General features: G+C 39.4%; 2 protein-coding genes across 3 annotated transcripts in view; one reads left to right on the top strand and one right to left on the bottom strand.

Annotated features, from left to right (window-relative positions):
* LOC109482791 (eIF-2-alpha kinase GCN2-like) overlaps positions 1–22,480 on the top strand; it is a 37,485-nt gene that overhangs the window by 11,079 nt on the left and 3,926 nt on the right. Inside the window, exons 17-39 of the mRNA XM_019785628.1 lie at positions 5,013–5,130; positions 5,734–5,915; positions 10,011–10,122; positions 11,602–11,721; positions 12,262–12,384; positions 12,895–12,999; positions 13,169–13,247; positions 13,712–13,797; positions 14,374–14,475; positions 14,743–14,793; positions 15,206–15,442; positions 15,862–15,937; positions 16,316–16,437; positions 16,777–16,826; positions 17,263–17,364; positions 17,610–17,676; positions 18,151–18,267; positions 18,543–18,608; positions 19,164–19,253; positions 19,552–19,632; positions 20,643–20,786; positions 21,264–21,371; positions 21,877–22,011. Of these exons, the coding sequence (XP_019641187.1) occupies positions 5,013–5,130; positions 5,734–5,915; positions 10,011–10,122; positions 11,602–11,721; positions 12,262–12,384; positions 12,895–12,999; positions 13,169–13,247; positions 13,712–13,797; positions 14,374–14,475; positions 14,743–14,793; positions 15,206–15,442; positions 15,862–15,937; positions 16,316–16,437; positions 16,777–16,826; positions 17,263–17,364; positions 17,610–17,676; positions 18,151–18,267; positions 18,543–18,608; positions 19,164–19,253; positions 19,552–19,632; positions 20,643–20,786; positions 21,264–21,371; positions 21,877–22,011 (2,473 nt within the window). The remainder of the gene's footprint in view (positions 1–5,012; positions 5,131–5,733; positions 5,916–10,010; positions 10,123–11,601; positions 11,722–12,261; positions 12,385–12,894; positions 13,000–13,168; positions 13,248–13,711; positions 13,798–14,373; positions 14,476–14,742; positions 14,794–15,205; positions 15,443–15,861; positions 15,938–16,315; positions 16,438–16,776; positions 16,827–17,262; positions 17,365–17,609; positions 17,677–18,150; positions 18,268–18,542; positions 18,609–19,163; positions 19,254–19,551; positions 19,633–20,642; positions 20,787–21,263; positions 21,372–21,876; positions 22,012–22,480) is intronic.
* Positions 2,033–4,425, bottom strand: LOC109482792 (collectin-11-like). Of its 2 annotated transcripts, none has more exons than XM_019785629.1 (3): positions 4,148–4,425; positions 3,827–4,001; positions 2,033–3,101 (listed from the first exon to the last, which is right to left on the bottom strand). In XM_019785629.1, the coding sequence occupies exons 1-3, from the start codon at positions 4,280–4,282 to the stop codon at positions 2,626–2,628; spliced, it is 786 nt and encodes a 261-aa protein (XP_019641188.1). In that variant the 5' UTR covers positions 4,283–4,425; the 3' UTR covers positions 2,033–2,625. The 2 variants fall into 2 exon arrangements, with proteins under 2 accessions (XP_019641188.1, XP_019641190.1); XM_019785631.1 differs by having other exon boundaries at positions 3,827–3,989.

Genomic DNA, 22,480 nt, shown 5'->3' with positions numbered 1-22,480 from the left:
AATGCATCTATAGCAGCAATGTGAACCATTCAGAATTGCCTTGAGGAAGGTGACAGATGGTCACCAAAATGTCGGCTGTGAATAAAACAATTAGGTTGGTTGTGTAAAAAGAGCGTCTTTACAGTGACTAAAAGGTATTGTGTGATTCTGATTGTACATTGTAGGTGAGGAACAAGCTGGATGGATGTGTGTACGCCATCAAACGTATCCCACTGGACCCCAAGAGTAAAGCCTTCAACAGGAAGATCACACGAGAGGTCAAACTACTGTCCAGACTAAACCACGAGAATGTGGTCAGGTAACTCCATGCACATTAAATTTCCTCACAGTCTTGTTTGCCAAGGTTTGATAAGTGGAAGGGGCATCACTGGAAGGAAGGTGGGTAGTTGTTCTAGGTCTAACGGTTGAAGTGATCTTGTTACCTGCGACAATATGTTGTTGATTGCATCAGGAATAGCGTTGGCATTCGTTTTAGGGGTGCAAGCCGTTAATTTGAAGTGACAGATCCTTCATGCGTGTGTTCAGCATGTTTTTTATTCCTCGGTACCACTAGGCGGGATTGTCTTTTCAGAGGGCTTGCATCTTTTTCTTGTAGAACATTTTCTTATCTTTCTTGATATTCCTTTGGATTTTGTTTCGTAACACGCCAGGCACTGTAGTGCTTGTTTGCAAACTCTTTTTGTCTCTGTTGTTCTTTATTTCAGGGGTTAGCCACGGTCGTTATAGTGCATCTTAATTCTTTTGGTAGCTAGGGAAGTGCTCTTCAAGTTTGCTACGTATCTTGTCACAGAAGACGTCTGTCTTGGATTGTGTGTCAAGGCATTTAGTACATCTTCCCAGCTGTATGTAGTGATTCATTGACCAAATGCCCTTGTCACGGTTTTGTTTGTGTGGTTGGTTGTCCTGGACTTCAGAATAATGACATTGTGGTCACTGTGTCCAATCGGTGGTAGAGAAGCAGGCGATTCATACAGGTGGGCTACATTGGTGATGTAAGCAGATAAGTGTAGCCTCTTTCCTTGTGGGTATGTTCACAACTCGGTGTAGATTGTTGCCTTTGCACATTGTTGGATATCTAAGGTACAGTAATATTGTAAGTCTACAAATTTCTGCGGTATAATTAGATTCATGGCATTCGCGGTGACCTTTGTACCACGAATCTATTTCCCCGCGGATATGTTTTGCGTAAGTGTGCACCCCTCCTCACGTGCATTCACAACGGACCTCGAGTTCAAGTAAGTTAAAGCGAAACACAAACAACACACGGGATCCACAAATCACAGCAAATCAACTTCTTGGTAAATCACACACAGTACAATTTGTTGAGTATAAAAATTATACTGATATCAAAAATTATATTATGAGACACCCGAATGGCGATTTGATGCTGGCCGTGTCAACTGCGTACCACACGACAAAAATCTTCGCGTGCAGAGCGCTGGTCATGCATGAGGAAGCATATGGCTAAAATGCGGGCACATCAGGCATATCTACAAATATTTTGATGAAAAATATTATTCCTGGGATCTGAAATGTTATTTGGTTCTCTTCTCTTTTGCGGGATTCTTTTTCTTGTTTTGATGGTAGAAATACTAGTGTGGCTACAAGAAACCCAAGGTTCATTGAATGCCAAAATCTCGCCAAAGATGACAGAAATTTGCTTCTTTCTGAACAAAGAAAATTGTTTACATGCGAGTCAGATCGATTGTGTATTACTGCCGGCACTAACGCAACAACCGATCAGAGGTGCATAATGCAAACATGTGATGCAAGATTTGCATACCGACAGAGCATGCAGGCAGCCTCGCGCGTTGCACAGACAAATTTTTGTGTCAAATCAGCACCACATTTTAGGAGATAAATGCCGGGACATGAACTTTTTTTGTTTTTAAGAATGCATTTTACAAATTTTGAATAGCCAAAGAGAAATCGCGAATCTCAAAATACCACAGATTGTCCATTTTCCCAAAACCGGGACCTTTAGTCCGGGCAAATGTAAAGATACTTTAATTGTATTAAAATACAGCTTGTGTATTCAGCTCTCATCAGTAACAACAGCATTTACTTCACATACAATATCATAATCATAACGTTGACTATTGGAGCACTTCTTTATATCTCACATGAATGTCAGATACGTGTACCTTCTGATCAAGGTATCTTCATTCTGTACTATGCACTTCCAATCAGATGTCAGATGTGACAATATCTGTCAGTGAGTATCACACGCAATTTAGGTGTGCCCCTACTATTGGTATACTATATATAATACTGATACATACAATATGTAATGTTCAAACATTACCGTCATTAGCTAGCATGCTTTCAATTTGTACATTTTGTATGGACATTATCCAGCTGCATAATGCTTTTCACTCCTCTTTCTGTCACTACATGTACATGTATTATAAAGTACTATGTGGTTATATCCAAATCATAGTCCAAATTCCACACAAGAGAACAAAAAACACTCCACCATTAGCTGAGTTTAGATTTTTTTCCACAGTAATAGACTGTAGACTGTTGTACTTAAAAAATGACAACCTGAAATTTTTTCAACCTCAATCCATCTACTTGCTACAGTTCATTCAAATGTATCAGGCTCCCAGTAAACATCATACTTGGTTAGGCAGCAGTGGCCTTCACTTCACAGATGTAATCCAACAACATTTTGCATGGAAGATTAGCCCACTTTCCGCCATATACCATTTCAGCACAGTTGTGAGAAGTATCACCATGGAAAGGGTGCCCTGATGCCCAGTTGTTCCAGCCAGTGCCGAGTGTTTTCCCGTCCTCCCACACCCAGGTTCCCTCTGTCACCTGGTCTGTCAGACCGATCCAGAAATAGAAATGGGGGACTGGCATGGAACCTGCCACGGCCTGATTATTCAGGATGTACTTGGCCATGACCTGCTTTTCCAGGAGGTCGTTTGTGGCCTTGTCCTTAGGCATAGCCAGGCGCCCGCCGGCAGCGTGACAGGCTGACTTCGCATCAGTGTAGTTCTTTGAATCTGACTCGGCAACAAACTTGTAGCACATGTCTGGCCTTTCACAGAACCGTTCATAACCACTGGGACAGGTTACAGTCTTGTTACAGCAGGCTGCAGAAGGAGGATGATCATATGTTTAAAGTTAAAATTTTTGATCCAACACAAAAAGTTCTCTCACCTAGAGCTTGTCACGTGGCTTCTTATCTCACTGGGTCAGTCTACTGAGGAAGACCAGAGTGACTGGTCGAAAGCTCTAGGTGAGAGAACTTTTTGTGTTGGATTGAAAGTTTTAAGTTTAAACATGTACCTACCAACACAGATGAACTTTCATGATAGTATGAGAATGATCATACATGTTACACCTAACCTGTGACCCACCAATCAGTGAGAATCATGACAAAAAAAATTAGAATGTCTAAAACACGAGATTTCAAAACTGTCAGTTCTACTGAATGAGATGTACCTCAGAAAGGTGCCAAGGGGCCAAATCTAACCATTCTAAGGCTTCATCATCATTAGACCTACTCACAAGCCAAATATCAAAACAGCAATCCATCTAAGTCAGGTATTGTGTTGACAGAGTTGAAGTCAGGCAAAATCTACCGAAAAAATGGTAAAGGTACATGTATATACATGAACTCTTTCTTCCGAAATACTTACTAATATTTACTATGCATCTGCTAGCTAGGTTTTTCTGTATTATTTGTATGTCTCTAGAGATTTGTATTATTTTAAGATATATTGTGTTTTATGGGTTCTTTTTTACCTGAAATGAAGAAAGAAGAAGGACATTGTATGGTGTACTTCAGATTGAGTAATATGCATGTTAGACTCACTCTTTTTGGTGAAGCAGAGATCTGCTGTGAGATTCTTGACTTGATTCTTCAAGTCAGCCACATCCTTGTCTCGCTCCTTCAACTCCTTGACCTGCTCCTGCAACTTCTTAATATGCTCCTGCATCTCCTTGTTCTGTTCCAGCACTAGAGCGGTGACCATGTTCTGGAATATGTTCTGGAATTAATGCAAAGAAATACATATATATGAAATGTATCAATGGTTGTTTGCCTCAAGTCTAAATCTCCATGCATTTAGCACTTCAGGATTGATGTAAATGTTGGTGATAAAACTATGGGTTTGAAACAATAGCTAGCTTATACCTGACTCTTGTCTGACATGTCACTTGTTCCTGCGTTGCGCTCAATGTTGATGTTGATCTCGAGCCCCCCCTCACCGGAAGCTTGCTGCAGGGGCATCAGGACAGCCAGGATGACAAGCACCGCTTTCACATCCATGGTCAGCTCTGTCAGTGTACAGTGATCTGAAAACAACTGACAGTGTCCCAACTACATGTAGCACTGCTGAATCACAAGGGGATGGCGCACTGTCTTTATACAGTGTAGTTTTATACCAGCCTTGTTGATGTTACCAATGCAGAGCCAACAGTGAAATCTAAACACTTTAAAGTAAAACTATATCTGAAACTCAAGACCACTGGCATTGTCAAACAGTTTGAAGGTCTCCGTAGAGGGCAAGGAAATGAAGAAGGCCATCGCTCAAGTTCAGCCTGAGTTTTATTAAGCATTAGAAACTCAATACCGCTGGTTTTGCATGTACATCTTTTAAGTACGTAATGTAGATACAGTTTGATTGTTCGCTAAGCAATCACCATCTATCCAAGATGACATTGATAGCCTAGCTCGGTGGACTGAAGATAACTACATGACCCTCAATCCCTCAAAGTTCAAGGTCATTTTCTTCTGCTTTATGCGCCACCTACCACCACCACCTGAGATTACAATTGTCCTGCACACCTAGAAGCGGTCGACGCTGCACGAATCCTGGGCGTTATCTCACAGAACAACTTAAAGTGGTCAAAACATGTCACCATGATTGTTAGCAGGAGCAGTAGTATATGTAGACTGTACAAAGTTGAGATGTTGATGAAGGTTACAATGTAGAATCTACTGTACATGTAGGTAGAATATTGTTTTACAATCAATAACGAGATTTTTTTTCTCCCAGATATTATAACTCCTGGATAGAGCGGATAGAGCTGGACTCAGAAGATGACCCAGGCAGGTTCACCCCGTCATCAGACTTTACCCAGAGTCCTGCTGACCAGGGCAAGGTTCACAAACAGGCAAGTCAGACCCTGTATCTATACCTTAGCTAGCATGCCGGCAGAACGTACTACAAAAACCTGGATTTTCCATGGTTTTTGTCAAATGTTTGGTCAACGTGGCGTCGGGATTTTGCTCGTTGCAGATGATATCCTTTCCGACACAACATTTCAAAACAGATAGCAAAGGATGTCATTCTTAAATATGCAATTGCATGCAATCTTTGTAAAGAGACATTCTGCCAGAGTGCAATGCACGATACATTACGGGTTTCGCACAGGTGCAGTACATGTAAATTCTGCCCAGATGCTCCCTCAGCTAAGGCTACATTAATCAAAACGCAAACTGCACCAGACGAACACATCTAACTGCCAACAGTTTGCGAATTCTGATTGAATAGTTGTTCTTTTCAAAGGAAGGTAAACTTAGCTATCGTAAGATTTAGAACTGTGGTTTACTTTCAAATGGAAAGTTTTTGTTTTTGGTGGTTTTGTCTGTTTGTTCCTTTATGTCTCGATAATCATTTAAAAACACAGTAGTAGAGGCATGGAATCTACATTTGTTTGTATATTCTAGATGATTTCTTTTCTGACGTTTGATTGATTGATCGATTGACCCGGCAGGACATGTTCTTGAAGAACCACATGAGCCTGTCAGATGACATAGAGAAGCTGGCCCCACAGATCCCGGTAGACTCCGTAGAGTGGAGCACGTCTGTAGACAGGACCAGCAGCAGGAGGATGGAGGATAGCGAGGAGGACAGCAGCTCCAGTGATGAGGAGGATGTGTTCGGAACATCTTTTCTGTGAGTTGAGTTGATGCCTGACTTTAGTTGTATTTAGGTCACGGGTTCAATTCCTGGCATTCCTGGTTAGATGTTGTGTCTTTGGGTAGAATGATCATGACTTCCCTCACTCCACCCAGGTGTAAAATGGGAACCTGTTGAGGAGGTACAAGGTGGCAGAAGTGAAAGAATGGGCTCTGCCTTCAAATACCCAATTTGAATCCCCTGATAATTATTTTGTGTGTCTGTATCAGCAGTCAAACAGTGCTCCACGTCTCTGCAAACGTGATGTATATATTTTCTTGAGCTAATGTTGAGAGTATGGAAAGTTTCTCCTGTAACAGTTGTAGTGTAGCCACCTACTGGTTAAGTGGAGTACTGCATAGGAACTCAGTACTCAGGAACACTGATTGTGTAACTTCGTAGCCTAGTCTTTTTTGAAAAATGAAAGGAAGCAGGATATAAGAACTAAATGAAACAAACTGTGATGCAGCTAAAATAAATTGTGTACATTTATCCCTGTTCATAGTCTGACGATTTCGGTAAGAACCATATCAGATGTTTGCTCAATTGCAAAGGAATGTCTTTTGCCAGAGGTCTTCACATCACCAGATCTACTTGATTGACAGTTTTGTTGTTAGCTTCTTCCTGCCAGCTGGTTGTCCATCCTACCCTTTCTCCCAACCTTGTGCCTGAGGCAGAGCTGCCCTTTAACGAGGTTACAGTTTCCTGGTTACTGATTGGTTACCAGGGGAGGGCTGACAGCAGGTCAGCAGGGTCAGTGTGCAGGTGTGCTCTGTGACCTTGGGTATAATCACTCTCAGCATGTGCCTATTCTCTCCTCAGTGTCTCCTAACAAGAACTCTGTTAAACTTTGTTAATTAAGTTTACAGAAAGGAAAACCAACAAGGTTTTCATTAATTTTACTTCCTTTAGTACAAAATGTATTCTATGGAGTACTGCCAAACCTATTATTACAGTGAGAATATAATTACAGCCCAGTAACATACCCTACAATTACTGTCAAGTGTTCCAATTATCATTACTGTAAACACCTTATCATCAGCATGTCAACACAAACAAAAGACAGGATCCTGCTCTGGGTTCTAGAAGAAATATTTGTCTGAAATATATGTCTGAAATATTTAAACTCTGTATCTTGTTTTCTTTATATCATGAACACAACAAGTCGTTCGGTGTGATATAGCTAGCTGTTGCCGCGCTGCGTGCCTGCGAAGCTGGTGTGTTAGGCCATGTTGTACACTTCATGTGTATCAGATGTTTTGCACCTTGTTTATTACAGAAAGCTGCAACAGGTGTCATGTGTAATTAATTTTTTATCTTTGAACTCTCCAAGCAGAGGCTTAAGGCATTCGGCTTTGACAGGTTTTGGAGAATTTTTCTCAAACTTGTGATGTTACTGTCATGCTTGATTTTTGTTGAAACTTTGTGCAGAATCATGAATTTAAGTTGAGTGAATTCCTCTAAAAATAGCCTCAACTTCTTGAAGAGGTTCATCAGTCACATATAAGTCACAGTTAGTAGAATATTCTTCAATCTTTGCTTTGGATTTTAAGAAGTATGGTTATTGAAATCTTGATTCCTTGATCAGAACAGTAGTCATATAGGAGGCTTAACCAAATTGCTACATTCCCAGTTCCATTTCTAGAGGATATAGTATTGCAGTCCTGTATGAGGCCACCCGTGTGTACTAGTGTATGACATCAGTTTTTTCCCAGCCTGCCTCAGTGCTCAGACCACACATTCAGAAACAGGACCCACCACACTCCCCTAGCCAGGCCACAGGGCCTCTGTAACAACCTACCACAGCGGCCCGGCCTAGCTCAGGGCCCTGCCTGGACCTACAGCATTGACTAGCAGGTTGGCCGACCACCCAGCATGTTACAATTTGGCTTGTCCCCTACAGGACATATCATTACCCATGCACCAACCAAAACAAAACTGTATCCTCTCGACATTGATTAGAAAGTCATTGATGAGGGCCTGCATGGGGGTGGGGGGGTTGTAGAGATTATGAATCACACAAAATTCTCAGAGCTGATCATTTTACGAAAAATCAGTACAGGTTACGGCTAATGTGCTGATTACGAATTCCAGTGATTTAGGGTGGCTGCATACGGATTATGAAGACTAAAAAGGTCTGATTACACCTTACGAAAAAGGGCATGCAGGCCCTCATTGATCTGTTGTTTTCTTCATGTTTCTCTCATTTCTTCTTTACAAGACTTCTTACATTACGTTAATGGAAGCCTTAGGTTGATACAAGGCCTGGGTACATGTAGAAGTTCCTTATCAGAGCTCTAGGATTGTTTTATAGTTTGTTTTACCTAACCTACCAGGCTGTCAGTATATATCTGTCCTTGTAATCACAATGTATCTGGTTCTGGCCTCTTTAGATCTTCTGATCCGGATTGTTTACAAAGTAAGCCTGACGTCTGAGTGCTACAGTGCATTACATCCAGGCCTTTAGTGTTTCTTGACAGTGTCAGGTGGTTCCTTTGTCTGACTGAGTGTAATTGATCTGTGAAACAGGTGTTCCCTGCTGGGTCATAACAATGTCATGGAGCATGGGCACCTGTTTGGAGGCTCTGCATGTCTGTTTCTGTGAGACGTAGCGAGCCATTTTACTCACAGTGAATCGTAACCGCCTTCTTTACTTTACCGTTAAGCATTCAGTTTCATGACTGTTATGTGTTATTTTGTATCCTGATGAATTCATTGTTAAGCTTTATTGAAAAATTCTTCCTAATAATTGGCGTAGTTGAATGCCAGATTTCCCAGGAATCATGATCATAATGGAGCGTCGAAGGTCCACAGAATAAGCCAATTTTGCGAGACACTCCATGGAACAAAAGAACAATCCAAAGAAGTTGCTTAGCTTCCAAAGTCTTACACAAGAACAACTTAATTTACCGTTAAGAGTTGCTGGCCTGCCTGAATTTACCATGAAGCATTATCATCCCTTCTACCTGTTTCAAAATTTATGTGTAATGCCAGGTTTCCCCCATGCAGACCCTCCTGTGGGCAGGGTGTGCAATTTAACATACCGTCTTGGGGTGCAAATGGTGGCAGATTGATGTCAGCCATACTTTGTGTTTCCAGTAGGCATTTGTAAAGTAATATGTTTACCTTTTGAAGTTTCTCTGGCATTGCAAGCATGCCAGAAAGGGCTGTATCTGGCATAGGTTGTGGTTTGCTGTGGCCTTTATATCTGTAACAGGCAGCCTGCCAACAGTGGCGTGATAGCCTGGAGAGAAACTTCTTGTGTGGCTCCCCCAGCCTGTGTAGCTCTTCAAGAGGGTCTGCATGGGGGGATCCTAGTAACTTGAGTTGTTGTTTTGTAAGGCTTTAAGAAATGCTAGATTGGATTTTGTATTTGATGCAAAGGAGTGTGTGGTCAAAATAGTCTGCAGGTGCCTTGCTTGATTTTTGAGCAACCTAATAATAGTATGCAATATGAAGAATTTTTCAATAACAGTTAACAAGTGAATTTGGGATAACAAATAAAGCATTATTTTGAAATCAAAGTGACAAATCACACTTCACCAAGAATTTTCTGACAACGCTCCAACATTTAGATTAAAGCTTCTGGCTTTGAATTAATGAAAATGGCTCAGTATACCTCACTAGAAAGGCAGTCAGCTTGGTTCTTTCCACGCTTGAAACCAACAGCTGATACTGCATCCAATCACCACGGTGATGGATTGTTCCATTCCACACATAGGGATGTCAAAACATGAGTCTCAGGGTGAATCTCATTTTAAAGTAACTCAGGAATGTTATTGGAAATAGGTTGTCTCCAATGCAGGCCTGGTTTGGCAACATAAAATAGAAAGAAAAAAATGCCATACTGTACATACCGGTAATTTTTTCTTAGTTTTTATTGTCTACCTAGTTTGTGTTGGAAGTTTTGACTTTGTATTACTTAAGAGATATAATGTTAGAGATATAATATTTTGTTACACAGACCAGGCCCAGATACTGATGACTCGTCTAATGGAGTCACCAGGTGTTTGAGCACAACTTCAGGAACCCTGACTTTTTTATTACTTAATAATGATTGTACTATATTAAACTCTATTTTTTGTTACACAGACCAGACCCAGACTCTGATGACTCGTCAGATGGAGTGGTGTTTGAGCACAGCTTCAGGAACCCTGACTTTGTGGGAGTAGATGATGATGATGAGTCAGACCAGGAATCACAGGTAGGAAGTACATTAATTCATTTCTTCTTGCAGGGACTTAATTTTGGGATAGAAGAGAGAGAAAAAAGTTTTTGCTGTGTTTTAATTTCAGGAAGCTGACTGTACAACTTATCTGACTCCCATAACCTCCCATTACTTAATTTTGAAAATGGGAGGTATTGTATTTGGTGTGTTTGTTGCTGACTCTAACAGGAAGCTAGGTCAAAGGTCCCAGCGTACTGTAGGTTATCAAAGGTTATCTCATTTCCTGTCTTTAATTTCCTGCTACATGCATGTCTGTTACTCTATAGGGACCAATGGGGAAATAGTATTGTATATTACTTTTTTGAGAAAGAATAATTATTAGAGAGAAATACACAGAAAAATTCACAAAGCAACTACATGTACCTATTAATGGAAGTATTAATAGAAATGTTTCAGCAATTCTGTGCGTGTCCCTCAGTCCAAGTGATCATAATACCTAAATTGTACATGTAGGTTGATGGGCTTTACCAGAAAGTTGCAGTCCATACACATAGTACATTGTATCTGATTCTGTATAAGGGGCTGAACATGTATTTCTTAGAGTGACTATTTTTCCTGTGATCACTGTTGGTACTGTGTTAGATGTTCTCTGTACCATGCTCTGTTCACATGTTGTCTCTCCTGTGTTTCCCTTCCACCGTCTAGCTGTTTGAGCCTTCCTTTTCCACACTGTCACTGGTAGGTGTTGGAGGGGTTCTAACTTATAGGGTTGTCAAATTCAAAGCATCAGGAAAAATAGCATGCACCTTACAGCATTCAGCAGCAGCATGATATGAGTGTTTGCTATGATCGGAATTAAGTCATCAATGCAAAAGTTTTGTATACTACATATGATGTTGAAGTGTACAAAACTTCCATACAAATTATATAATAGTACACGTAAAAGCTTCAATAGCTGTTAAATCAGTGAAAACAGTTTCACCATTAAACAAATCTACATGTTATATATACTAAACAGGTGCGTGTAATACTGTTTCATGTGTGTACTTGTATCTTCTCATTTCTTTGGTGTCTTTCTTTCTCCACCTTCCATGTCATCCAATTCACTTACATTCACATACTTTGTACTTATCATTGGCAAAGGCAATATCTTACATGTTTTTTGCACAACAGTGGCATGCCATGAGTTATCATAACTCTAACCTTACTGTACAGTCAAATCTACCCAAGTTGACCACTCAGGAGACAGATAAAATTAGGTCTTTGTGGACAGATGGTCACTATAGACTAACCTCCAAGCAGATCCTACGGTGGCAAGGTCAAGCCTCCACGGTCGGACCATAGAATCTGCTTGGAGATTAGCATACATAAGATTCTTAATACCTGTGTGAATGAAAAAATTATCCAAGTGTTGTCACTTGTACAGCTTTGACTGTGCTGTTATATTTCAAAGCTCTTTGGAAACATAATCGTAATGATAATAGCTGAGTAACATTAATTTATGTAATCTGGTAGGCTGTGAAGAGCAGCCACAAGAAGAAGAAGAAGAAAACAGAACAGAACCTGGATGAGGAGGATGAGGATGTGGATACAGCTCAACAACAGCCATGCTTCAAGTCTATCCTGTACATGCAGGTGAAATCACAGTTAGATTTCATCGATGTAGAGATTTTTAGGCGTAGAAGTTGTCTCATAAAAAACAGAGCAGAATATATATAAATGATGTTATGTCTTGGCCTGAACATAGAAAGTACTAACAATACATACATGTACTTAAGCTTGCATTCAATTTGATATACCGTGCTTCTATTAAGGGTTCCTTTCTACTGGTACAATACATGAAGCTCAATCGGTAGAGTGCTCACTTTGTAACCGGGAAGTTCAAACCCAGGCGAGAGTCATATCAAAGACTTTAAAAATGGTACATACTGCTCTCTCTGCTTAACATTCAGCATCTATAAGAAAGAGTATGGTAAGATCAACACACAACACTACCCGCAGACTAGCCCACTGTAGTGCTTGCACAACTGTGTGACCCATGGCCAAGGGCTACAGAAATGGAGATGAGCGCCAACCCTATATATGCTCTGCACAGAGTGGAACAGGACCTTTTTTCTTTGCTACAATTATTATAGCAACATGTAAGACAAACTTTCTTCTGGTACCTGTTTCCAGATGGAGTACTGTGATAAGAGTACCCTGAGGAACATCATTGATGCAGGGCTGTACCAGGATGAGAAGAGAGTGTGGAGACTGTTCAGGGAGACCCTGGAAGGGCTGGCTCACATACATGAACAGGTACACAGAACTGCTTCAAAATACTCAACACCTGTGTTGAATCTATAACTAAGGTATGGTCTATGTTGAATCTGTGACTACTGGACCTTAATAAGATGGTAAATGCACAATATGGAGTGTGAGCTCCTTGTACCTTCTAACCAGTAGCCTGGTAATCTACATGTACATGTAAATGTACATGTACATGTTAAACGATCCTCTGATACCTAGTGATAGTTGCATACATACATGTACATGAAAAACATAAATTTTAGATATTTTAAAAACTTATTGGTAACATAGCAGATGACTAGTGCCAAAGAGAATATAGTCTACACTCTACATCTGGGCAGTTTCATTTTATACATGATGTAATATAATTAATTGTATTTTGTAGCAGAGATAACACTCTTTAATTTCAAACTTTTGTCATACAAACAAGTTTGTCTATTACTAACTTTGCTTAACATAATTATTATGTAATCTATCTGCCATCTAACCTATGAATTGTCTGACCCCCTTCCCCACCAGGGCATGATCCACAGAGACTTGAAGCCAGTCAATATTTTCTTAGACTCCAACGACCACGTGAAGATTGGAGACTTTGGTCTGGCCACTTCTCACACCTTTGGAAAAGTAATGGTTTCTGTAACCCAGATAAACTGTTCAATAGACAATGAAAAAAAAGTCACATAAATGACTTGTAAGTGATGATGGCTATTTTGTGTTTTATTACATTGATTAACAATTTTTCCTAGTCGAAGTAGACTGTCATAGGATTGAAGAAAAAAATTGTTTGTTTCAGGGAAACCAAATTTTAGAGACGCCCCTCCAGGCCCTTCATGACATCACAGGATCATCTTCACTGTCAGGTGATTTGGGAAGTAAGTACCTTTGATGACTTCTTTCATAGCCAACTGTTGCCTTTAGGCAAGAAAAAGAGCCTGACTTATGTGATTTGTTCCCTTTTCTACATGTACATGTATACATGATTTTGAGAAATACATCATTTGCTAGAAAAAGAATTATACTTATTTAAAGTGAGGTTTGTCACATCAGCAGAGCATACTACACCTTCGTGATACCAGGATTTTTCACGGTTTTCGTTGGATGTTTGGTCAACATTGCATCAGAGTTTTGCCTATTGCAATTTTGCTATTTTTTCCAACACAACATTTGAAAACTATGGATGGGATGTCATCCTTTAAATATATGAATACAGTCTCAGAAGAGACATTATAAGTATACGAAGTGCAAAGCACTATACAATACAGATTTCATGCAGGCACAGTACAATGTATGTTCTGCCAACATGCTGGCTACATTTGAACCTGTTGTGTTTTTACAGGTGGTGGTTTGACAGGAAAGGTTGGAACTGCCCTGTACATCAGTCCTGAACTCTGTCTACCATCACCCAAGATAACATACAATCAGGTATGCATAATAATTACACCGATATATCAGGCATTTAGTTCACACAACAATTCACACAGGATTTTTTAAAAGACCAACTTATATATTGGCAAACTATTAAGGGTACATGTATATTGTCCTTATCAATGCAAGGAGGTTTAAAAAGGCCTTGATCTATGTGAATACTTTATTGCCAATAAAAATACAAATGTACATAGTCAAGTTAATCAACAGAAGCATGACCAATATGATCACCATTAACTAGTCATTAACGCCCTTTACAATGTAAAAGCAAAAGACACTATATTCAGCAGAATGTTGTTGTTGCCTGTACATTTTGTATTACAAACATGTATATTGTTTTGTATTAGACATTTTAGTCATATATATGATCATAAACTCCAACAAAAAAGGTGATTTTTTCATTGTCAATGGGACAGCAGTAGTGTGTAAACTAAATTTAATGCTTGAATTCTAGGATTCTGCAAGGATTTAGTATTTACATGTACATGTAGTATTTAAAATGGAACCATTTTTTTGTCCTATAATGTTTCTATTGCCAGTCACCACTTATAATTTACTCCCCGTTCCCTACAGAAAGTGGACATGTACAGTCTTGGCATCATTTTCTTTGAGATGTGCTACCAGCCTCTGACTACTGGTATGGAGAGGGTGAAGATCATCGGTAACCTGAGAATGGTAGGACTTTGTCTTAACATTCTCTCTGCTACCTACATGTACAATGACGTACCCCATAACCAATAGATAATTGGTTGCGAAATGGCTACTTTAGTGTGCTAAAAGTTGTTGCTAACTAAGGCAAGGAACTGAGGGCAAGTTATAGTAAAAAATAGGTTCCCAAGTATGAATCATTAAATGATTTATTACTAAATGTACAGTTATTGTACCATCTTTACACATTGCTGTTTTATCGAAAGTGCATCTCTTTTGCTTTTGTCATCACAGGAATCTGTACAATTCCCAGAGGATTTTGATGAAGTGCAAATGCCTGGGCAGGTCAGTTTTATCTTGTATATATCTTGTATTAACCTTACTTGTAATTCACATTCAATAGAAATTTACAAAAAATGTACATTAATCAAGAGGTGTGTACTACATGAGAGATAATGTGACAAAATTAATATTATTGTATCATAGCAAATGTATTCCAAAGCCTTCCAAACCAAGAGGTCCTGGGTTCGAGTCCTAGCATGCCACTGATCTTGTGCCCTTGGGAAAGGCACTTAAGACAACTTTGCCCACTTAACTCAAGTGGAAATGAGTATTGTCTGACTGTATTTGTTTCTTTGTGTGGGATACAACACCAGCAACAGCTGCCTTTTTCTCACGTGTATTGCACTGTTGCAATTTCAATAAATCAAAAATTAATCAAATCAAATCAAAGCCTTACTCCTCCCTTCCCTCCCAGCACCACATCACACGCTGGCTGTTGGACCATGATCCGGGGAAGAGACCGACCGCCAGCGAGCTGCTGCAGAGTGACTACCTGCCCCCGCCCCAGATGGAGGACTCCCAGCTAGGAGAGGTGCTGAGGCACACCCTGTCTAACACACAGTCACTCCCCTACAGGAAACTCATGTCTGAACTCTTCAGTCAGCCTGTCACTGCCATAGCTGACTACACATTTGACATGGACATATACAAGGTATGTATTTTTCCTTCTCTATTTGCGTCATCGCGTCATCGCTTCGTAATCGCTGCGTTAGCGTTACGTGATCGCCGCGTTAGCGTTACCTCGTGATCGCGTCACCCGTTAATTCTAACGCAAGCTGTACTGTATAGCTGTTGTACAATCATATGTATATCCAGAACTACAAAATGTATGCTTAAACCAAAACCATGCTTTATCCAGAATCATGCATTATCCAGAACTGTACTTAATCCAGAACCATGCTTTATCCAGAACCATACTTTATACAGAACCATGCTTTTAACCGAACCATGCTTAATCCAGAACCATGATTTGTCCAGAACCATGCTTGATCCAGAACCTTGCTTGATCCAGAACCATATCCAAAACAATGCTTTCTCAGTCTGTAACAATGCGTCTGTACTTCCTTGCAGGGCCAGTTCTCCACATCTTCTGTTCTAGTCCAACGTATGGTTGCAGATAAGATATCCTCCATATTCCAGAGACACGGTCAGTGCTTCAATAAGATTCTTTTTTCAAGTCATTTATAATTGTACATTTCATAACACATTAAAACACCTTTACACAATGATACAGGGGCCATTCCCACTGGCTTGTGCATAAAACTTTGGCAGAATGTTTTGTTGAGGGTTGTAATTGAATATTTGCATATAAATTATTTAAGGATGACATTCAGTCTATAGTTTTCAAAATGTTGTGTTGGAAAAGATATTGTCTGCAACAGACAAAATTCTGCTTCAACGTTGACCAAACATCTAAAGAAAACCGTAAAAAAATCCAGCTTTTGCACAGGCACATTACATGTACATGTATGTTCTGCCGACATGCTTAATAAACTTATAAGAAACTTGTATCTTGATTTGCCAGGAGCTGCGAAGGTGCACACTGCCCTGCTGATGCCGAAGAGTAAACTGTACGAGCAGAGTGACATGTGTGCCACCATGATGGACCCTGGAGGATGTCTGCTTGGACTGCCTTTTGATCTGAGGGTATGGACAGACACTTGGACTATGGGCTTTGAGATTAAGTTTTGGATTCAAGTTTTGGTTATACTGGATCATGCATATATGTATGAGTCTGTAAATTTTTGAATATTTGGCAATGCTTAAAAAGAAATTCAAAGTTCAATTACATCAATCATATATAGTATTTTGTGTATGAATTGACTTGAAACCCGAGATCTTTAAATGAGTGACCACGATAACACATTTCTAGCATCCTGGTTGAAGTCTCTGTCCACAGACTGAGATTCTGATCAGTATCTGTACTGCAGAATTAGCAATCTTTACCCTGACATACATATTAATAATATGATACTCTTCTTTCAGGTACCATTTGCAAGATTTCTAGCAAGAAACAATGTTACAAGTTTGAAAAGGTGGGAAAAGAGTCTGAATACATTGTTACAGTACTCAGTGCCTTTCATAATTTGATTGAATTTTCTTCAGATATTTTTCTGTAACATATTATACAATCATTACAAATGTATGTCAGTGCCTTTCATAATTTGATTGAATTTTCTTCAGATATTTTTCTGTAACATATTATACAATCATTACAAATGTATGTCATGTACATTTTGTACATTTTAAAATTTTTTTCTTCAGATATTTTTCTGTATCATATTATACAATCATTACAAATGTATGTCATGTACATTTTGTACATTTTAAAATTTTTCTTCAGATATTTTTCTGTATGATATTATACAATCATTACAAATGTATGTCATGTACATTTTGTACATTTTAAAATTTCAGGCTGCTGAGGAGCACACCACCAGGTTGAATGATGTGTCCTGTTTTGTCTATCAGATATTCTTTAGGTAGAGTCTACAGAGGGAAGAAACTGCCAGGCAGCCATCCCAAGGAACTATGGGAGTTTGCCTTTGACATTGTGACTCCTTCAGGAAATAGGTCGGCCATTTTGTTTTGTTTCTCTCCAAAAATCGAGATACTTCCCTGATAAAAATATGGTAATACTGTTTACAGTTAGTAATTCCTTTAATTTATTCACTTTTTTGTGTATCACATCTATACCATGAACTTACTATGATTAACATTTTACATATTAGTAAATTGTTGCTTTTTTTTGGTGAAAATATGAAATAATGGTTGTTGTTTGTTTCTGAAAGTTGGTTATCTTTGTTCACGATCTGTAGCCAGATACCAGATGCAGAGGTCCTCCATGTGGTCAGTGAGGTCATCAACGAGTTTCCACCGCTCCAGGTAAGGTTTTTGTCTTCTGATGTTTCTCCTGGACCTAGACATCTTCCTATATCAGGATTTATTTTTTCTTTTCTTAAAGATGTGTAATGAAAAACTTAAAGTAGTTCCATAGCCTTTTTATAAGCTGTAGTGGCACTGTGTCTAGGACGTGGTACTCAAAGGCAGAGCCCATCCCTCTCCTTCCACCACCTTTTACCTCCCCAACAGAAGTCAGGTACAATGTACCCATTTTACACCTGGGTGGAGTGAGGTACATGTAAGTTGTGTTAAGTGCCTTTCCCAAGGACACAACGTCTTGTCAAGAATGCCAGAAATCAACCTCTCTGTCTCATGTCCACTAGCTTATCACTTGTCCATTTGATCATGACACCACCAGAGATTTGTAACTGAACCTCAATTTATCACTCTAATGCTTCAAGGACTATGTATATGTTGTCAACAACAATGTAACAATGCTATTATGATCATCCGCAGGAGAGGAACTACGTGATCCGACTGAACCACACGTCCCTGCTGACTGCCATCCTCACACACTGTGGAGTCCCAGAGGACGTTCACATGGAGGTCTACTCCATTCTCAGGGAAGCAAAGGTGACACACATACTTTAAACCCATGCTACAGTGTTAGTTGTTGTCAGTTTCCTTATGGTATGTACATTGTACCATGGAAAGTTGAAGTGATTCCAAATCTAGTCTTCTATATCAGATTCTACAATGTATACATGTATGGGTAGAATCTGATTTATTTGACGTTGATATTATTGAACACCATTAACACCGTAAAAAAATTGTATGTTATAAAGCCCCTTCCTTACTTTGATTCATCAGCATAATTCTGTTCATATTTGTTTTCTGTACCAAACTAGGTGGAGAAGTTGAGAAAGTTGCAAGTGCAAACCAGACTTTGCAGTCTGTCCTTGTCTGACCAAACTGTAAGTACTGATAGAATAGAACTGCCTTTTCTTGCTGTTTTAGAACTATATTTACCTGAAGCACATTGTTTCATGAATTTCTCAGTATGGCATTTCATTGTTAATATCCTTAGTAATCATCACCCATTGGAATGTGTATTCCTAAATGTTGCTTTTCATAAAGTTGCCATGAAGTTAAGTGTGCCTCCTATCAACTTAAGTTGGTAATGCAAGAGCATGTTGCTGAACAATGTGACTGTGGAGCGTTTACTAACTCTGCCTTATGACTGACTGCAATAAGATGATCAGAAACAATCTTTAACTTTTGATTGATTTTATTTTGTAGTATTTTTATATGCACATGCATATAAAATACAAAACAATACAGAAAGTAAATACAATAATTGGATGAAACAGAATATAGAATAATTAACCTAAACAGAATGGATGTGCTGGAGGAGGAAGAAGCCTTAGGACTTATTCTTGTTCTCCAAAACAATTAAAAGCATAATAAAGATAATAACAATAACAATTTTAGATGCTTATTGTAGCTTTCTTGTTACTCCTACACCCCAGGTAGAGTGTTTATTCAGATATGTGGAGCAGGAAGGACCTGTTAATAAAATATCCAGTCTCCTCAAATCTCTCACAAAGAACAAGGGCCAGGTAAGATAACTCACAGGTTAACACGAATTCATTAATTCTTTGCCTGTTTTCTTTTCATTCACATTATGTATCTAGTATGTACTATATTACATGTTTGATAATGAAAAGTTTATACCAGGTAATGTTATATTGAGGTATATTTTTGAGATCAAGTCTAACTCTACTTGGATCTCTCATTCATCTGGTAAATGTATCACAACCATGAAATTTAAAAAAAAGTTGTACTCAACAAAGCTGGCCTTGTGGCCCCCTCAAAAATTTGTGTAACATTAAAACATGTTGTTGCACTACTATGCAGGTGGGTGCCTTGGCTAAGCAAGGTCTTCATGAGCTACAGACCATCATATCACATGCCGAGACACTGGAGGTCAAGCAACAGGTAATACTATAACAGATGTACTGATACATTTGTAGATGTATTCAACAGTTTAATGTATACAATTGGTATTAGGTAAAGGACAGTTAACAAATAAGGTAACAATTCAACAATAAAAAAAATAGAGCTCAGAAAAGAGGATACCATTTGTTGTAGAAGGGGATCTTCGATGTCTATAGAAATCTGTTTCAGGTTGCTATCTTCTTATGTGTTGGCATATACATGTATGAAATTTTGTATTCCAATGTTCATGCAATGTAGTTACAGTTAATAGTGTTATGATTACTGGGGCTCTGTGCTCCTGTATCACTTTAAAATACCTCAAAAGCAAAAAAAAAGTATTACACATCTGTGACAGGATCTCTCCTTGGTACTGAACTCACTATCACCAACTGTTACGTACTGGTACTAGTATCAGTGACAGGACCTCTCCTTGGTACTGAACTCACTATCACCAACTACTATATAACATACTGGTACTAGTATCAGTGCCAGGACCTCTCCTTGGTACTGAACTCACTATCACCAACTACTATTATAATATAACATACTGGTACTAGTATCAGTGACAGGACCTCTCCTTGGTACTGAACTCATTATCACCAACTGTTACGTACTGGTACTAGTATCAGTGACAGAACCTCTCCTTGGTACTGAACTCCAGGACTCCAGGAAGAATAGTGATGTACATATTATCACTAATGGGAGATTCCGAAATAAACAAACAAATAAACTCACTCTCACCAACTGTTACATATCTGTGACAGGACCTCTCCTTGGTACTGAACTCACTATCACCAACTATTCCATACAGTTACTAGTATCAGTAACTGGATCTCTCCTTGGTGCTGAACTGGCTATCGTTATTGATTATGTATGTCTTTTATTCTCTAGTTTAGGCTATTCTGTGTAACTATGAAAAAAAAGAGTACAACATATTTTAATACTTAAAAGTCAACTTGATTTTGAATCCTGAATAATGAACACCTTCTGACCTGTGTATGCCTGTACAGATGATAGTATCCCTGGGTCTTGTGTACAACGTGCACCACTTCTGTGGACTGGTGTTCCAGTTCATGGCAGAGACAGCCAGCTCCAAGACCAAGAAGAGGGTCGGGATGGACGTGTTAGCTGCAGGGGGCCGGTACGATAAACTGGTAAGACCCCTTCACAGTTCATCCAAATCAGCAGGAGTCAAGTAAGAACCAGGTGGAATGAAGTATTGGCAAAATTGTGCCATGTTCTGAAAACCCTAGTCATATTCCATTGACACTTAAAGTAGAGGGAGCTGGACTTCTGACAAAATGTGTGTACGCATGAAAATTTATCGTACTCTTGGCCAGTGTTATAGCAAGCATCCATCTTTCCATCATTTGACAGAATTTTTACAGTCATGACGGACAAACATTTTGCCCAATCTGCTATCTTTGACCGACAAAAATCAATGTCTATTAAAGATATGAAAAGCTTATTCTACAGGCAAAATTTCTTACTAAAATACAGGAAATAACGTTTCAGCTTTCAACTTTGATGTTTTGCCCACAATGCCTTGCATGCGCATTGTAAAACCCTGAACCAGCTTATTTTGGGCACATGATGGTGGTTACCAGTAAAACATATTCCTGTGTGTTTAGATCTCCCAGTTCAAGCGGCCGTCCATGACCAGTGTACCAGGCCCAGCTGCAGTGGGTGTCAGCATCGCTTTTGAGAAGGTGGTGTCAGCAGTCTCAGCATCTGAAAGTGTATGTATTCAACACTTTCACATCAAATTCATTGTATTTTTTTAACTTGTTTTTGCTTTTAGTAGCTTTTGTAAATGCTGTAAATCTTTCATGATCCCCATTTTCCAGTTATATATGATGTTTAGTTAACGTCTTTTAGACAGTCATCAAGCAAGCAAGCATGCAGTCTTTATTCAAACAACTCATAGGCAAAAGTCTGAATTGTGTTGTTCTTACTAGTTTGAATAAAGCTTTACAAACATTTCCACGTGTAAGAGATAACATTGGGTCTAAAGTCAATACCAGTAAAACATATTCAATTACATTTTAAACATATCACTTTTAAAATTGATAGTGAGTGTGTGACCTGAGTGTTATTTAATTAACATTTCACTGTATCATAAAGGGAGATTAGAATTTTTCTGATATGAGGTACATGTATCATTGACATGACTAATTAGTCATTCTTTGTACAAGGTACTGTGGACGTACCATCAAATCTCATTAATCCCCCCCCCCTCCCCAGTGCCAGGTGCCCAGTACCTGTGACATCCTGGTGTGTACTATCGGCAGGAGTTCCCTGCTGAAGGAGAGGATGAGGGTGGTGAGAGATCTGTGGGCAGCAGGACTCAGGGCAGAGATCCTCTACGACTCCATGCAGGTCTGACTGAACACTCACTAAGCCAGTGGGATAAACTTGATGCCCCTTAACCCTTGTCCTGCTGTGCGCAACATATGTTGCGCGGCACATTCAGTACCATCTATATAACACCCTGCATAGGTACGATTTGGGGGTATTTCTCGTGCAACGGATTACACTGCAGCGAAACGCAACGAATGCGGAAGTAACTATGCCACTGCAGGGCAAAAAAAATTAGTTTTTTAAAATCTAATTAAGACATGAAAATATTGAAAAAATATTGTGTCAGGAATGCCAGCAGGACAAGGGTTAACAAAGAAGGGCATTCTAGCATTTCCTGGCGAAGGTACATGTAATAACATCTGAGTGTATGAATCCAGCAGCAAAGAGAGAAAGAAGGAAGAGGAGTCCTCCTCAGTGTCGGAGTCGTCCAGTGGGTCCGAGTCGTCCTCCTCCAGTGAGAGTGAGGAAGAGGGGTCCATCAGCGGGT

Source organism: Branchiostoma belcheri, unplaced genomic scaffold (genome assembly GCF_001625305.1).
Source record: "Branchiostoma belcheri isolate BF01 breed outbred unplaced genomic scaffold, Haploidv18h27 scaffold60, whole genome shotgun sequence".
NCBI lineage: Eukaryota > Metazoa > Chordata > Leptocardii > Amphioxiformes > Branchiostomatidae > Branchiostoma > Branchiostoma belcheri.
This window is presented reverse-complemented; position numbering and strand designations above follow the sequence as displayed.

Bases quoted from the DNA above. Each gene is read 5' to 3' on its own strand.
- LOC109482792 (XM_019785629.1), bottom strand. From the start codon at position 4,282: ATGGATGTGAAAGCGGTGCTTGTCATCCTGGCTGTCCTGATGCCCCTG. The intron at 4,002-4,147 runs GTATAAGCTAGC...CATTAATTCCAG, and splicing joins ACATGTCAGACAAGAGTCAG to AACATATTCCAGAACATGGT. The intron at 3,102-3,826 runs GTGAGTCTAACA...CTCCTTCTGCAG, and splicing joins TCTCTGCTTCACCAAAAAGA to CCTGCTGTAACAAGACTGTA.